The sequence below is a fragment of the Columba livia genome, chromosome 14 (assembly GCF_036013475.1).
Source record: "Columba livia isolate bColLiv1 breed racing homer chromosome 14, bColLiv1.pat.W.v2, whole genome shotgun sequence".
Lineage (NCBI taxonomy): Eukaryota > Metazoa > Chordata > Aves > Columbiformes > Columbidae > Columba > Columba livia.
In genome coordinates, this window is record NC_088615.1 from 17,538,924 (window position 1) to 17,557,065 (window position 18,142).

The window sequence follows — 18,142 nt, forward strand, 5'->3', positions numbered from 1 at the left end:
CGGCGGCCGAGCGGCTCGGCGGCTCCGCCCCGGTGCGGCGGAGAGCCCGGCTGTGAGCGCGGGGGGGCGGCGCGGGGCGGGCAGGAGAGCCGGTGCGTCCGGGCGGCGTCGGGGAGCCGTGCGGGGCCCGGCCGGGTGTCGTCGGCGGCGGCGACAGCAGCAGCGATGTGCGTGTGGTGGTGGCCCGTGCTGCGGGTGCTGGTGCTGCAGGCGGCCTGGGCGCTGGTCGGCGGGCAGGTGCGGTACTCGGTGCCGGAGGAAGCCAAGGCCGGGACGGTGGTGGGGCGTCTGGCGCAGGACCTGGGCCTGGAAGCGGGCGAGGCGGAGGCGCGGCGGCTGCGGCTGGTGTCGCAGGGCCGGCGGGCGAGCGTGGAGGTGAGCGGGGCGAGCGGGGCGCTGGTGGTGAGCTCGCGGCTGGACCGGGAGGAGCTGTGCGGGAAGAGCGCGCCGTGCGCCCTGCGCCTGGAGGTGCTGGTGGAGCGGCCGCTGCGCGTGTTCCACGTGGAGCTGGAGGTCACGGACATCAACGACAACGCCCCGCTCTTCCCCGCCGCCCGGAAAAACCTCAGCATCGCGGAATTCACGACGCTACCGGGGTCTCGGTTCCCTCTGGAGAGCGCGTCGGATGCAGATATCGGAGCCAACGCGCAGCTCTCCTATACACTGAGCCCCAGCGAGTATTTCACTGTAGAGGAAGAAAACAGTAATTCGCGCAGTAAATCCCTTTTTTTTGTGCTCACGAAACCTCTGGACCGTGAGACGCTGCCTGTGCACCGGTTGGTGCTGACGGCGAGTGACGGGGGCCGGCCGTCTCTGACGGGCACGGTGGAGCTGGTGATATCGGTGCTGGATATAAATGATAACGCGCCTCAGTTCAACCAGTCGGTATACAGCGTACATCTGCTCGAAGACGCCTTAGAGGGGACAGTGCTGGTTCGGGTGAACGCCACGGACCCGGACTTGGGAACATATGGAGAAGTGATTTACGAAATTGATACTATTGTTCCTCCCTCGGCCTCAGGTATATTTAGCATCGATGCAAAAAGCGGAGATATCAGGCTGACGGACGCCCTTGACTTCGAAACGGTTGCTTTCTACGACCTACAAATTAAGGCAAAAGATAAGGGGACGCCCCCTTTGTCGGGTCACTGCAAGGTGTTGGTGGAGGTGCTGGACGTGAACGACAACGCGCCGGAGGTGTGGGTGACGTCGCTGTCGGTGCCGGTGCCGGAGGACGCGTCGGTGGGGACGGTGGTGGCGCTGCTGAGCGTGTCGGACCGGGACTCGGGGGCGAACGGTCGTGTGCGCTGCGCGGTGTGGCCGGCGGCGCCGTTCGGGCTGGTGTCGACGTTCGCGGGGTCGTACTCGCTGGTGCTGCGGGAGGCGCTGGACCGGGAGCGGGTTTCGGAGTACGAGGTGGAGGTGCGGGCGGAGGACGGCGGGTCGCCGTCGCTGCGCGGCCGTCGCGGGGTGCGGGTGCCGGTGTCGGACGTGAACGACAACGCGCCGGCGTTCGCGCAGGCCGTGTACACGGTGCTGGCGCGGGAGAACAACGCGGCGGGCGCGGAGCTGGCGCGTCTGTGGGCGCGGGACCCGGACGAGGCGGACAACGGGCGCGTGCGGTACTCGGTGTGGGAGGGCGGCGTGGGCGGGGGCTCGTCGGCGGTCGGGGGGTGGCGTCGGGCGTCGAGCTACGTGTCGGTGGACGCGGAGAGCGGGCGTCTGTGGGCGCTGCAGCCGTTGGACTACGAGGAGGTGCAGGTGCTGCAGTTCGAGGTGCGGGCGGTGGACGCGGGGGAGCCGCCGCTGTGCGGCAACGCCACGGTGCAGCTGTTCGTGGTGGACGAGAACGACAACGCGCCGGCGCTGCTGCCGGCTGGAAGCGGCGGGCCGGGGCCCGGGGCGTCAGGCGAGGCGGCGCCGGGGCCGGTCTCGGGGGCGCTGTGGGCGTGGGCGGCGTGGGGGGCGCCGGCGGGGCAGGTGGTGGCGAAGATCCGCGCGGTGGACGCGGACTCGGGCTACAACGCGTGGCTGCGCTACGAGCTGTGGGAGCCGCGGGGGAAGGGCCCGTTCCGCGTGGGGCTGTACAGCGGCGAGGTGAGCACGACGCGGGCGCTGGAGGAGGCGGACGGCCCGCGGCAGAGGCTGGTGATCGTGGTGCGGGACCACGGGGAGCCGGCGCGCTCGGCCACGGCCACGCTGAGCGTGTCGCTGGTGGAGGGCGCCGAGGCGTCGCTAGCGGCCGCGGGCTCGTCGTCGTCATCAGGGGCGGGGCTACGTCTGTCGGAGGGTGGCGCGGCAGCGACAGGAGCGGCGGCGACGACGAACGTGTGGCTGGTGGTGGCCATCTGCGCGGTGTCGAGCCTGTTCCTGCTGGCGGTGGTGCTGTACGGGGCGTCGCGGTGGGCGCCGCGGGCGGGCGTGCTGTCGGGGCCTGGGCCGGCGACGCTGGTGTGCGCCAGCGAAGTGGGGAGCTGGTCGTACTCGCAGCGCCAGAGCCGGAGCCTGTGCGTGGCGGACGGCGCGGGCAAGAGCGACCTGATGGTTTTCAGCCCCAACTTCCTGCCGCCGCCCGGCCCCGCGGCGAAGGAGACACAGCCGGAGCCGCCCGCTCTCCTGGACACGGTCAGTGTCCCCCACTGTCTTGCTTCTCGCCCTTTCCCGACGCCTCTTCTCCCTTCTGTCCCTTTTCTCTTCTGTTCCTTCACTCTCTTCTCCCCACTCTGTCCATTCTCTCTTACTCCCTGGGCGGGTGGTGAAGGGATCCGGGATGAGCCCCCGGGGCCCGCGGGTAGTGGCTTCTTGGCGGGAGCTTCAGGATGTGAACGGCACCTTTGCATCAGCCTTGGCGTTCTTGGCGGAGCCCTCCAGCTCTTGCTTGTGAGAGAACTGAAGGAAGATATTGCCTCACCCAACAGCAGTTTTGTTTCTCTAGGCAAAACTTAGTGTTCTAGGTGGAATTACATCAGTGCAAATTGTGTTGAGAGGTGCCATGACATGGGCTCTTGAAGGCTCTTGTTGACACTGAGTAGTATTTCCACCGGAGCTTGCTGAAGGAGTTCTATTCATGCAGGCTGAAGTGGTAACTGTTCTCCAGGTACTATTTATTTCTTACTACCTTTGATGAGTGCGGACAGTGCTGGTATCAGCATTGTAGAAAACTCTGTCCTCCTCCTCTTAGATTGTCTTCTGCAAGAGGTGCAATGTGAGGTGACAGTTAAGACTACCAAGTTTTCTCTCCCTGTGTTTTTCCAACCAGTCATCGAGTATGTAGGGAAGATGTGGGAGACATTTTTTCTGTTCTTTTTCTAAGTATTTTGTTACTCGGTAGCATAAAGCGTTCAGGCAGAGGTACGTGTTAGAAACGGCTTTTTTGTTGCTGTTGTTCTTATTCTGCTTTGCCTGTTCCCTAGGTTATGGATTGATATTCCTCATCAGAGAAGTAGCATGAAATATGCTGTACTGTTTTGATGTTGGTTTGGTATTTGTGTCAAAAGCTGCATTGTTTCAAAAATCCTGGAAATCTTATTTTCTGAAAATAAAAAACAAGTGAGCAAACAAACAAGCAAAACAAAAGAAAGCAAAACGCCACAAAAATGAACTACCCTTCTCCAATAAAAGCAAAATAATATTCTCCTACACAGTTGATATAATCTGTTATGGTGCTGTGCACATGAAGATTTGGGTTTTTCTCTCAGGGTATGACATCAGTGCCTGTTGCTCTGAATGCAGCTGTCTGACATCACCTATGGAAATAGTATTTTTTCCAGGTCTGCCACATTTCTATCCAAGATAGCTGAAGCTTTGCCAAACAGGATGGGTCAACAGCTGAGTTTGCTGACACCGTGTATATGATACCTCTGTCTAGTTTTTAACATGCTGTCATTGCTGGGAAGGGTCTGCAGAAGTCAGATTGAGCCGTGGGGTGGGAAAGGAGAATGTGGCATGTCAGAGAAGTGAATGTGGAGTTGCACTGAGTAGAGCCTGTCCATGTCCTGATATGAAGGGTCACCTTGAGCAGTAGGAAAACTTGTCTGAGGGTACCGGAAATCCTTGAGAAGGCCATTGGCCATGTCTTAAGATGACAAGAATGGGAGATGAAGTGCTTGTCTTGAGAAGACACGTCCCAGAGTGGGGAACGGAGGATGCCTAGAGGAAAGCATGAGGCAGGATGGGCACAGGGTGTTGTTTTGCAGGATCCTTTCCCAGGACCCATGGGTCTGAAATTGGAGGTCTTCCTGATGGTGAGATAGTGTGTGGTATCGAAATGCCCACAGTATTCTTTAAGGCTATGAGTATCTTCCACGAGGGAGATATCTCCCACCACTTGTGCTGCTGCTTGCCTGCCATAGGGGATGTGTTGGTTAGAGGGCATGAGATGCAGACTGCTGAATAGTGTCTGATGAATATTTTTACTGTTGTTTTAGGAAGGGTGGTGTGGGAGGGTGACATTTCAATTTTCGGTCATTGTGCAGTGGTGGGTATCTCGAGCAGGTTCCATAGCCATTGATGCTGCCATGGTGATTCCTTGATCTTCTTCAGGTAGGTTTTTAAGGGCACATGGGTAGGTAGATAAAATCTTTGTGCACTCAGCTTCCCCTCCTTATGCACTTCCACAGTTGCCCTCGGTACTGATGGTGTGTCATCTCATCTGTTTAAACTCGTTCTGATATGGATACATGAACACAAAACCCTGCACAGCAGCCTAGCTCTGGTGTTCTATTGTGGAAATTATCCCACTCCATTGATATTGTGAGTATACTTGCATTTGCACTTCATCATTTTGTGTGTTTTTCTCAGGGAATGAAATCCACATGGGCTGGCATCAGAGCAGCCACAGCTCTGATCACAGAATCTTTAAGAAACATTGATCTGCAGCACTGTGGTGTTTCCATCAGAGATTGCTGAGAAGGCAAAAGTGTTCAGGGTGAAGTTCATACACTTGGGAAGAGTCTGTCAGACACTGTATGTCTTTGCCTGCATCCATATGTTCTTTGTGCTGATCACAACGAAAGGTGAGGATGTGGAAAGGCCTGGGTCATTCTCAGGGTGGGCTTTAGAGCTGGGGCATGTTCTTGTGGTGGAGCAATGTCTGGGTGTTGTGGCAGTGACCCTGTGAACAGCACTGAGTAAGGCCTGAGCATGCATCACAGGGAGTGTGAGCTTGGGCAGTGAAGGGTGTTGCCTGAGGGAAATGGAGATGCTAGGCAGAAGATGATCTGTCATTGGGGAAGAACTGGACAATGTCTGTTTAGCTGGGATCCTGTTCTCAGGGCATGGGATAGAGGATGCCAGTAGAAAAACTTGTTCCCAGCACACAGTGCTACTTTCCCACAGTCTCCTTAGAACATCTAGAAGTTCTGCATATGTTTGGGCACTGTTGTTTTTTGTGATATTGCTACTTTGTGAAATCATCTGACATACATGCCTTTAATCACTTGTGTTTGAAGTGGAACATTGTTGCTCAAACAGAAACTTATACAAATTCTGATCATGCTGCCAGCCTTCGCTGAACATCTTCTTCGTTATCCTTGTGCTCTTAGTCTTACTAGGCAGGGGAAGAAGTGCTCCCCATATCTAAAATGTTGGCAGACCTTACATTTCAATACAGCAGGATGGGACTGGTTGGTTTTCTTCTCTCCTTTTTCTATAACTTCCCACCCTTTTAGCTTTTTCTTCCCACTCTCTGGCAACGTGTTGGTAATATTGGATGAGATGCAGACTACATATTTTAGTGGCTGTCAGGTTGCAGGTGTTTAGGTGGTTTGCCATCAGTGAAGGAGATGGTGTTTCCACTGTCTTGAGATGAGGTTGACATTGAAAGAATGTCCTTGGCTTTCAGGTGTCCCTTCTGTTTCCCTTGTGATAGAATGCATAGGGGAGCGCTGTGCACTGTTCAGTGACTTCACTGCTTTTGGAGAATGAAAGGGTTTTTTTCTCTCCAGTTTTACCAGAAATCACTGGTAATGGTAAGGGAACATGTCCCTTAGAAACAATTCTCATGTGCGGAAAATGTTTCTTATTCTGAAGAAGCAACCAGTGATGCTGCAGGTAAGTCAATGTTATTTAAAGAAGGTATGTTTGAGAGACAGATGTACTTTTCTTCCTGGTTTGGTGTGGCATCTTCATGTTGGATCAATGGAATGTTGCCTGGATTGTGATGCCTGAAGGTCTTGAGCAGCAAAGCATCATTGCCTGCTCTCTTTGCTTTCCTGCTGCTTCAAGGAATAGTGTGAGCTGGTGGCAGAAGAACGGATTGGGGAGGAACCCCAATGCATTTCTCAGAGTGTAGATGTTAAGCATCAATGGGATGTTCTCATCCAAATTGCCATGGTCTTCCCTTAGTGTCTCTTGTTTGGCTTTGTGACATGTGGATCATGCTAATGACGGAGAGGTATTCTCTGAGGTCTAGTGCCCCTGCCTACTGAGGTTGTTTCTGTGCTGTTCCAGCCGTGCATGCCTGTATGCAAGAGGAGGGAAGAGCCTGACATTTGGTTTGCAAGTGGAAAGAATAGCTCTTCATCAAGGTATATGAAGAGTGCTTGGGAGCTGTGGTTGTCCCATGCTTTTTCAGCCTTCTTGGAGGGTTGGAGTGCTGGGCTGTAATAGGTGTGACTACCCAAATGAAAGACTCCCTGTGTTGTTTAGATGCATTTCACCCTGTTGCATGGACATCCAGGTACATGGGGTTTGGACTTGGGTTTCCCAGGGAGTGAATGTGTTCTGATGTAGCCAAGCTTTTCTTCACCTCATGATTGCCTTGCTGTGTTATTTGCTGGGTCCTTAAGAGGACTGCAGGCTGAAAGGTGTGGTCTTCTACCAGAAGGGGAGGAAGGGGCAGTGCAGAGGCAGTCTGTCTGTCTTACATAGGCCAGAGAACTCGAAGGAAGATTATTCCATGTGTAGAGGGATAGAACACAGTAAGGAAGACAAATGGGAGCTCTTGCCAAAAGGCATGCCTGTTCTTCATGTCAAGAGTGTTGTAGACATGTAAAAATATATTGGTAAGAGTGAAAAAATAAAGAAAAAACACATAAAGAAGCCACAGAATAGGGGAAGCAAGGGTAGGACAAGGTTGGGGGATAGAGGAAGAAGCAGAAAAGAAAGATGAAAGAGGAAAAAAGGATGAAAAGATGAGAGCAAGACAAATAAGATGAGAAAAGAAGAAGAAAATTGTTATAGTTTAGCCCCAGCCAGCAACTGGGAGCACATGGCTGCTTGCTCACTCCTCTGCACCCTCCCTGGTTGGAAGAAAAGGGGACTTGGGAAACAAAAGGGAAAACTTGTGGTTTGTGGAAAATAAAACACAACCAAAACCCAAAAACCAACAATTTAAGGGAACAGCAAAGGAAGAGATAAACATCAACCACAATAATAACAATAAAAGAATACAGAAAGCGAGGGATACAAAATGCAATCACTCAGCCTCCAGAAAGCCAACGGCCAGCCCACTCTCTAGCAGCGATCACCTGGGCAGTGATTCCCTACACCAGACAGCTCCCCAAGTTATATACGGGGCATGACATTGTATGGTATCGAATCTCCCTTTGGCTAATTTGGGTCAGCTGTCCTGGCTGTGTCTCTTCCCACCTTCCAGTGAAAATTATGAATTCCAGACGAACCCAGGACACAAAGAAAGGATAGTATGCACAGAAAAAGCAAGCAATCAGGAAGGAAGGAAGGAATGTTCAAGGAAATGATTAAGGCAGGAAGATGACAACGAGGAGAAAGATAGGAAGAAATCAGAAGAAGATTACAAGAACGCACCCACCTTAAGTATAGACAGCCCCAGCCTCGGTTAGAATACCGCGCTCCGGAGCAGCTGCCCATTCATTAGCGCTGATGGTCCCATGTTTGACGTCCTCGGCTGCGGCAAGGATGAGAACGAGGACAGGAAATTGCACGGCAGGACATGAATGAGAAGAGGAAGGAAGAAAAGAAAGAAAGAGAAGCAGAAAAAAAATAGGAAAGAGAAGGAAGAAAAAGAGAAATGAAGAAAGGTAGTTGAAGAAAGGGAGGAAGAAGGTAAAAGAGAATGTATGCAATTAAAAAGCAAATAAGCATCGAAAGAGAAATAGATAAAGAAAATAGAGAAGAAAAAATGAGAGTCGAAAAAAATAAAATAAAATAAGAAAAAAGAAGGAGAAAAGACAAGAAGAAGGAAATAAAAGAAAAAAAGAAAAAGAGCCAAGAACAGAGCTGAGCAGCGCGGGTGCGATGGTGGGAGCGTGTGCGGCGGCGGAGCAGCACACGGTGTCGCTGCAGGCTCAGAAACTGCTGCCGAGCGGCTCGGCGGCTCCGCCCCGGCGCGGCGGAGAGCCCGGCTGTGAGCGCGGGGGGGCGGCGCGGGGCGGGCAGGAGAGCCGGTGAGTCCGGGCGGTGGCGGGAAGCCGTGCGGGACCCGGGCGAGTGGCGGCGGCGGCGGTGGCAGCAGCGATGTGCGTGTGGTGGGCGTCCGTGTTGCGGGTGCTGGTGCTGCAGGCGGCCTGGGCGCTGGTCGGCGGGCAGGTGCGGTACTCGGTGCCGGAGGAAGCCAAGGCCGGGACGGTGGTGGGGCGTCTGTCGCAGGACCTGGGCCTGGAGGCGGGCGAGGCGGAGGCGCGGCGGCTGCGGCTGGTGTCGCAGGGCCGGCGGGCGAGCGTGGAGGTGAGCGGGGCGAGCGGGGCGCTGGTGGTGAGCTCGCGGCTGGACCGGGAGGAGCTGTGCGGGAAGAGCGCGCCGTGCGCTCTGCGCCTGGAGGTGCTGGTGGAGCGGCCGCTGCGCGTGTTCCACGTGGAGCTGGAGGTCACGGACATCAACGACAACGCCCCGCTTTTCCCCGCCGCCCGGAAAAACCTCAGCATCGCGGAATCGTCTCTGACGGGGTCTCGGTTTCCTCTGGAGGGCGCGTCGGATGCAGATGTCGGATCCAATGCCCAGCTCTCCTACACACTCAGTCCCAGCGAACACTTTACTCTTGATGTTAAATCCTCTGATGATAATAGGAAATCCCTGTTTCTGGTACTCGCGAAATCTCTGGACCGCGAGACGCTGCCTGTGCACCGCTTGGTGCTGACGGCGAGTGACGGGGGCCGGCCGTCTCTGACGGGCACGATGGAGCTGGTGATCTCGGTGCTGGACGCAAACGACAACGCGCCCCAGTTCAACCAGTCAGTGTATAAAGTGCAGCTGCCTGAGAACGCTGTGGAGGGGACGCTGCTGGTGCGATTGAATGCCACGGATCCGGATGAGGGTCTCAATAAAGAGTTTTCTTACAGCATCGTCAGTTCGGTTCCTGCAGGGAACGGAGATCTATTCAATATTGATCTGACGACTGGCGAGATCAGACTGACGGGCGCCCTGGACTTTGAAGATGTTCGTTTACACGAGTTACAAATCGAAGCGAGAGACAAAGGCACGCCGCCGCTGTCGGGTCACTGTAGCGTAGAGCTGGAGGTGCTGGACGTGAACGACAACGCGCCGGAGGTGTGGGTGACGTCGCTGTCGGTGCCGGTGCCGGAGGACGCGTCGGTGGGGACGGTGGTGGCGCTGCTGAGCGTGTCAGACCGGGACTCGGGAGCGAACGGTCGTGTGCGCTGCGCGGTGTGGCCGGCGGCGCCGTTCGGGCTGGTGTCGACGTTCGCGGGGTCGTACTCGCTGGTGCTGCGGGAGGCGCTGGACCGGGAGCGGGTTTCGGAGTACGAGGTGGAGGTGCGGGCGGAGGACGGCGGGTCGCCGTCGCTGCGCGGCCGTCGCGGGGTGCGGGTGCCGGTGTCGGACGTGAACGACAACGCGCCGGCGTTCGCGCAGGCCGTGTACACGGTGCTGGCGCGGGAGAACAACGCGGCGGGCGCGGAGCTGGCGCGTCTGTGGGCGCGGGACCCGGACGAGGCGGACAACGGGCGCGTGCGGTACTCGGTGTGGGAGGGCGGCGTGGGCGGTGTCGCGTCGGCGGGCGGGGGGTGGCGTCGGGCGTCGAGCTACGTGTCGGTGGACGCGGAGAGCGGGCGTCTGTGGGCGCTGCAGCCGTTGGACTACGAGGAGGTGCAGGTGCTGCAGTTCGAGGTGCGGGCGGTGGACGCGGGGGAGCCGCCGCTGTGCGGCAACGCCACGGTGCAGCTGTTCGTGGTGGACGAGAACGACAACGCGCCGGCGCTGCTGCCGGCTGGAAGCGGCGGGCCGGGGCCCGGGACGGCGGGCGAGGCGGCGCCGGGGCCGGTCTCGGGGGCGCTGTGGGCGTGGGCGGCGTGGGGGTCGCCGGCGGGGCAGGTGGTGGCGAAGATCCGCGCGGTGGACGCGGACTCGGGCTACAACGCGTGGCTGCGCTACGAGCTGTGGGAGCCGCGGGGGAAGGGCCCGTTCCGCGTGGGGCTGTACAGCGGCGAGGTGAGCACGGCGCGGGCGCTGGAGGAGGCGGACGGCCCGCGGCAGAGGCTGGTGATCGTGGTGCGGGACCACGGGGAGCCGGCGCGTTCGGCCACGGCCACGCTCAGCGTGTCGCTGGTGGAGGGCACCGAGGTGGCGCTGGCGGCCGCGGGCTCGTCGTTGTCGTCAGGGGCGGGGCTACGTCCGGCGGAGGGCGGCGCGGCAGCGACAGGAGCGGCGGCGACGACGAACGTGTGGCTGGTGGTGGCCATCTGCGCGGTGTCGAGCCTGTTCCTGCTGGCGGTGGTGCTGTACGGGGCGTCGCGGTGGGCGCCGCGGGCGGGCGTGCTGTCGGGGCCCGGGCCGGCGACGCTGGTGTGCGCCAGCGAAGTGGGGAGCTGGTCGTACTCGCAGCGCCAGAGCCGGAGCCTGTGCGTGGCGGACGGCGCGGGCAAGAGCGACCTGATGGTTTTCAGCCCCAACTTTCCGCCGCCGCCCGGCCCCGCGGCGAAGGAGACACAGCCGGAGCCGCCCTCTCTCCTGGACACGGTCAGTGGCCCTCCCTGCCTCGCCTCTCGCCCCTTCCCCGGCTCCCCTTGCCCCTTGTCGCCTTTCTGGCTCATCTGCCGCCTCTGTCAGTTCTCTCCTGTTCCCTGGGCAGGCAGGCGGTGGTGCGAGCCAGGCTGAGCCTCCGGGGCCCGCGGTGGTTAGTTCTTGGCAGGTGCTGATTCTCTGCCGGCTGCAGTGTCCTTCGTGTCTTTTTCTTTGCAAACTGTTACACCAGTGCAGGATTTTTTACGCCACTTTCTCTTCTTCCTGGTCACCTGAATTGCTGTAGCTATTTCTTTTTTTAATAGTGTCATGACCTCAATGGCAATAGCTTCTCGTGATGGTTTACTCGTTTATTTCTGTTTTAGTTGTGATAAGGTAGGCTGGTGTTTCGTTTAGCACCTTCTATCTTTTAGTGGAAAAGCCTGACGTGTATGGGAAATACGACAGCATAAATTGGAACTGAATGTATGTCTGGAAATGTCCAGTCCAAACCAGTTCTGAAAGGCAGACATCTTTAAGTCGGATGGGTTTTCTCACGGTCTTGTCTTATCTAGTTTTTCATGTCTTTGATCCCTGTCATTCTTCATGGCACTTCTGCTTTGAAGACCTCTGTTGTCTTCACTCATAGTCTTTTTTAACATGAGGATGTGTTTCTCAAACAGAAGCTGCTCTAAATCTTTGGTCATCTTGCTGGTTGCCTCTGAAAGTCTTCCTGGTCTCCCGTTTTTCTTACCTTTGTTAAGAAGTGAAGGACCTCGACAAAATATTCAGTGTGGTTTTGAGCCTTTTATTTCCGTGAATTTGGATGAAATGCACTTTTTTTCTTCCGTGATCTCACGAGTCTTACCATTGTGATTGGCACTTAGAACAGAGCCGATAGGTCCACATCACTGTCTTCTCTATGTCAAATATGTAATTTCAGAATCTTAGGTGGTTTCAGAGTCCCTCAGGGTCTCTGTTGAAGCCATGTTCTTTTTCTCATCTCCAACTTGGTGGTGTACTGCATGGAAAATCTTTTGCCATTTTCTCATCTAGGTCTTCAGGATCATCAACTCCTTCTGCAGTTCTTCTCAGCAGACCTGTATTTTAACCCAGCTCTGTAGGGTAGTATGATCTGTAACCTGTGTTAGATCACTGTCTGTGAGTTTGAGATCCCTTGATGTGATATTAAACAGCACAATTTCTGACAAATATCTTTGCCCGACTGCAGTGTTGACCTTATTATCTTGCTCAAGTGACCAGCTTTGTTTTGCCTCCCATCTATGTAGTTAATCACAGCTCTAAAGTCTTCTTTTAGCCTCCTTTCTTTTTGTATGGAATGTCTTAATTTGTGAATGTTTTCCTGTCTTGCAGATAGAGCAGTTTCAACCAAGTTTTTCATTTTGGCTGCTGTCAAGTGCTGTTTTCCACTCTTTTCTTAACCAGAAGTCTGTCCTCCTTTTTTGATTCTCTTCTGAAACAGGGATCACACAAAGTGACCATAGTTGGTACTCTAGGTTCTTCCCTGTTCACCTTGTATGGCATATACTAGTTTGTGAAGTACTACAGAATTACTTTGGACATGGAAAAGATACTAGAAGCATTTAATGCTGTCCCTTTCCAAGTACGATGTAAATGTACTTTCTAATAAAAAGTATGTAATGGCCGAAGAGCATGAACCAAGGTAGGTGTGGAAAATGTGCAGCTATAGTCCTATATTAGGCAAGATATATTGCTAGAGGAGTTGTTTTTGGTGAGTGAATATATTTGTAGAAGGACCTCAGCTATGGTTCCTGACTCTGCTGGTTCCATGTACTCTGCAGTAGTAGGCTATATATACATATATATATACATATATATATATATATATACACATATATATACACATTTCCCTCCCCCCCCCCCCCGAGAATACTTTTAAAAATAAGCTGTTATTTTGTGTCTGGTGGTGTGTGTGCCTTATGATGATGATGTGAATATGACATAGGATGGCACTCTTGGTTCTTCCATAGACAGCGTGGCTTAGCTTGCCTTTCTCAGGAGATGTGTCAGTAATTGTGAGCAAAAGCTATGTTGCTAAATATAGCATGTTAAAAAAGATGGACTGAATTTGAAATCACTATATCTCTGCAACCATGAACCACCCATGAATGAAACTCTTACCACTTGAAAGGACAGGGCATAGAGTACAGCAGGTGTAGGGAGCATTTATAAAAAGGTTACTAAAACTTGATAACTCAATACATTTGTAATTTTTTGTGTAATTGTAACATGTTGCCGCCATGAAATATACTGCTTTGAAAATGGGTCCATCTTTTTGAAACACCCTGTAGTGCTGACTGCTTGCTTTCAGAATTTGTATGCCTTGCCATGATTGTGGTTCACTGTCTTGTAGTCTGTTTGGATGAGGTTTACCTCAAGAGAATACTGTGAGGGTTCGGATTTAATTTCTGTTTCCACCTTTACAGAGGCGGGTACAGAAACACTGGCAATGCAGGAGGGATGTGAGAGGCTGGACAAAACCTGTTTGCTTTTCCAGCCTGCTCCCCTGAAATTCTGAACAGTGATCCTTGAACTTGGCTCTGACAGTGGAAACCTGGAAATAAATCAAAAGATTTGCTAGAACAGCAACAGTTGTAATTAAAGATGATCTATTGACAGATCTGTCTGGATTTTTTTAGCATTTGGTATCTTTATTTTGGTTTTGTCCACCTGTTGCATTGCTGATGCTTCTGTGGCAGAACCAGCAAATCACTACCATGTGAAATCATCTATTTTGTGGGGCTGCCTGGTCTGTGTGGTGGGGTAGGAGGAAGAGTCCGTAGTTGTGTAGAGAAAGGGCCCTGGTGTCTTTATCTGAATGGATGAGGTGGGGGCATGGGAACATGTAAACCAAACCATACCCTACCAAAGCAGTGGTGCAGCCCTTTTGTGTTTTCAGTTATGGCATATGCGGATGATATAGTGTATCAGGCAGCAGCTCACCTCCATCGGTAATGGACACATTGTTTTGCTGTACTGTGAGTGCCTACCTGGTAAAAAGGTCAAAAAAGAATTATCAGTCACTATGCAGCTACAAGTGAGGAATACAACTTGCAGGAAGTACTTTACTGAGTCACATGAAGTCTAGTACAGAGCTCAGATTCCCTAAGCTATTTCACCCTTCCAAGACATTTTGTGCTGTGTGGGTTATGCTTAGGCTGACATATAGGGTTAGGGACTGATGGAATTAAAAGTATTTGGACTTTGTGTGCGTTGCTAGTTTCTTAGGTTGAACTCATATTTCAAAAGGCAAACCCCATTCTGTTATGGACAGACACATTTTAAGAAAAGTATGATCACCTCACATTATTTGTGGTATGAAAAACAAGGAGAGTGCATGGGGTTGCTCAGCTACATCACTGCCACACGAGACACAAATAAATTCCATTTAAATCTATGTCTTCTGGATACCTGAGTACTTACCATAGATGGCAGATCAAGGATACAGTCTTCTGCAGAAGAAACAGATGAACTCTCTTAATAAATAAACAAGTAAATGAGGAAACTGAGTTATGCCTCTTCGACAACGTGTAGGGAAGACAAAGTCAGGAAGTCAGAAGTGGATTTGGTTCTTTTCAGTTAAGACCTCAGGTTTGAGTCCTGGGTTAACGTAGGTCTTTAGGAAACATTTTTGCAAGTATGTATCAAGTGAAGTGCCTTTAAGGAGAAGAGAAGAGAAAGGAGAGAAGAGAAGAGAAAGGAGAGAAGAGAAGAGAAAGGAGAGAAGAGAAGAGAAAGGAGAGAAGAGAGAGAAGAGAAGAGAAGAGAAGAGAAGAGAAGAGAAGAGAAGAGAAGAGAAGAGAAGAGAAGAGAAGAGAAGAGAAGAGAAGAGAAGAGAAGAGAAGAGAAGAGAAGAGAAGAGAAGAGAAGAGAAGAAGAAAAGAGGAGAGGAAAAAGAAGGAGAACAGAAGGACCACCTATTGTCGTTTTTTGACGAATGTGAATGTTCCGAAGGGAGATCGCGGAGCCTGTCTGCCGAGCGGGCGGAGCCACATCCCGGAGCGGAGCGCCGCAGCGGGGCACGATCGGAAGACGGCTATTCGCAGAAGGAGACGCGGTGGGACACCAGGTGTCGCTGTTGGCCGCGAAGACGCCGAGAACAGGCAGCAGCTCCGCCCCGAACCGCTGTCACGGTGCCGTCAGCGGGTGGGTGGTGGCGGAAGGCAGAATACGGTGGGCTGGGGCGAGCGGAGCGCGGAGCGAGTCCCCGCGCCTGCCCGGGAGGCCTTAAGGCGACCGTCCGGGCGGCGGCGGGGAGCGGTGCGGGGCCCGGGCGGGTGTTGGCGATGGGCATGTGGTGGGGACCCGGGGTGCGGGTGCTGGTGCTGCAGGCGGCCTGGGCGCTGGTCGGCGGGCAGGTGCGGTACTCGGTGCCGGAGGAAGCCAAGGCCGGGACGGTGGTGGGGCGTCTGTCGCAGGACCTGGGCCTGGAGGCGGGCGAGGCGGAGGCGCGGCGGCTGCGGCTGGTGTCGCAGGGCCGGCGGGCGAGCGTGGAGGTGAGCGGGGCGAGCGGGGCGCTGGTGGTGAGCTCGCGGCTGGACCGGGAGGAGCTGTGCGGGAAGAGCGCGCCGTGCGCCCTGCGCCTGGAGGTGCTGGTGGAGCGGCCGCTGCGCGTGTTCCACGTGGAGCTGGAGGTCACGGACATCAACGACAACGCCCCTCTCTTCCGCGTGAACGAAGAAGCTTTTACCATCGCGGAATTATCCACGATGCCAGGGTCTCGGTTTCCTCTGGAGGGCGCATCGGATGCAGATATCGGAGCTAATGCGCAGCTCTCCTATTCGCTTAGCCCCACCGAGTACTTTAGTCTCCATCATCAGGGCAATAACGAGCAGAGTGAGTCTTTGGCTCTTGTTTTAACGAAACCACTGGACCGCGAGACGCTGCCTGTGCACCGCTTGGTGCTGACGGCGAGTGATGGTGGCCGGCCGTCTCTGACGGGCACGATGGAGCTGGTGATCTCGGTGCTGGACGTGAACGACAACGCGCCTCAGTTCAACCAGTCGGTGTATAAAGTGAAAGTTTTAGAGGGTTCAGAGCTTGGGACTCTCTTGATAACACTCAATGCCACGGATCTGGACGAAGGTATCAATAGTGATATTCTGTATTTATTTAGTAGACATGTCACTACAGAAATTAAAGAAATGTTCACTATTGACGAAAACAAAGGAGAAATAAGACTTCAAGGGAAATTAGACTACGAAGAGATGGATAGTTATGAGATAACGGTAGAAGCAAGAGACAAAGGCTACCCTCCGCTGTCGGGTCACTGCAAGGTGTTGGTGGAAGTGCTGGATGTGAACGACAACGCGCCGGAGGTGTGGGTGACGTCGCTGTCGGTGCCGGTGCCGGAGGACGCGTCGGTGGGAACGGTGGTGGCGCTGCTGAGCGTGTCGGACCGGGACTCGGGGGCGAACGGTCGTGTGCGCTGCGCGGTGTGGCCGGCGGCGCCATTCGGGCTAGTGTCGACGTTCGCGGGGTCGTACTCGCTGGTGCTGCGGGAGGCGCTGGACCGGGAGCGGGTGTCGGAGTACGAGGTGGAGGTGCGGGCGGAGGACGGCGGGTCGCCGTCGCTGCGCGGCCGTCGCGGGGTGCGGGTGCCGGTGTCGGACGTGAACGACAACGCGCCGGCGTTCGCGCAGGCCGTGTACACGGTGCTGGCGCGGGAGAACAACGCGGCGGGCGCGGAGCTGGCGCGTCTGTGGGCGCGGGACCCGGACGAGGCGGACAACGGGCGCGTGCGGTACTCGGTGTGGGAGAGCGGCGTGGGCGGTGTCGCGTCGACGGGCGGGGGGTGGCGTCCGGCGTCGAGCTACGTGTCGGTGGACGCGGAGAGCGGGCGTCTGTGGGCGCTGCAGCCGTTGGACTACGAGGAGGTGCAGGTGCTGCAGTTCGAGGTGCGGGCGGTGGACGCGGGGGAGCCGCCGCTGTGCGGCAACGCCACGGTGCAGCTGTTCGTGGTGGACGAGAACGACAACGCGCCGGCGCTGCTGCCGGCTAGAAGCAGCGGGCCGGGGCCCGGGACGGCGGGCGAGGCGGCGCCGGGGCCGGACTCGGGGGCGCTGTGGGCGTGGGCGGCGTGGGGGTCGCCGGCGGGGCAGGTGGTGGCGAAGATCCGCGCGGTGGACGCGGACTCGGGCTACAACGCGTGGCTGCGCTACGAGCTGTGGGAGCCGCGGGGGAAGGGCCCGTTCCGCGTGGGGCTGTACAGCGGCGAGGTGAGCACGACGCGGGCGCTGGAGGAGGCGGACGGCCCGCGGCAGAGGCTGGTGATCGTGGTGCGGGACCACGGGGAGCCGGCGCGCTCGGCCACGGCCACGCTGAGCGTGTTGCTGGTGGAGGCCTCCGAGGCGGCGCTGGCGGCCGCGGGCTCGTCGTCGTCATCCAGAGCGGGGCTACGTCCAGCCGAGGGCGGTGCGGCAGCGACAGGAGCGGCGGCGACAACGAACGTGTGGCTGGTGGTGGCCATCTGCGCGGTGTCGAGCTTGTTCCTGCTGGTGGTGGTGCTGTACGGGGCGTCGCGGTGGGCGCCGCGGGCGGGCGTGCTGTCGGGGCCCGGGCCGGCGACGCTGGTGTGCGCCAGCGAAGTGGGGAGCTGGTCGTACTCGCAGCGCCAGAGCCGGAGCCTGTGCGTGGCGGACGGCGCGGGCAAGAGCGACCTGATGGTTTTCAGCCCCAACTTCCCGCCGCCGCCCGGCCCCGCGGCTGAGAACGGGTCTGGTGGGAAGGGTCCGTCTCTCTCCCCACTTGCTCCAGCAGTGGTAAGTGTATTCGAATTTTTTTTTTATGTGTTCTTGCGTCCGACGTTACGATTAAAGGTATTTTTAACGTTGTAAGTTTTCCGCCCTCCTCTCCTTCCTAGTGTGAAATGAAAGAAATAGGTGTTGGCAGATCTTCTATTTCGTGTTCAGTTTTTTTTTTTTTTTTTAGGTTTTCAATGTGTGGAATCTCTCAGGAGGTACCTGGGAGTTTGGTAGCTCCCTCACGACGACTGTAATTAGTGTACTAATTATCTTCGAAGCCTGGTGTAGGTACGGTTCAATGAATATTGTATTCACGTGCAGTAAGGATCGTTGTGGTTTTTGTTGATTCAGACTTTCGCTGGTTGTTGGGTTTCACCAGTCTTTAGAAGCTAAAAGACGTGCTTTGCTAGTTATTCAGTGGGAGGGAGAAACGTTGGTCGAGCTCATGAGTATTGTTCTAACTGCAAGTTCGGTGAAAATGT

The 18,142-nt window shown here is 55.3% G+C and overlaps 1 protein-coding gene across 1 annotated transcript in view; it reads left to right on the forward strand.

Moving 5' to 3' along the window:
• Nucleotides 1-18,142, forward strand: part of LOC102091615 (protocadherin alpha-2) — a 112,740-nt gene that overhangs the window by 5,154 nt on the left and 89,444 nt on the right. The window contains 1 exon segment of the mRNA XM_065030247.1: nucleotides 1-2,625. Coding sequence (XP_064886319.1) covers nucleotides 1-2,625 — 2,625 coding nt within the window.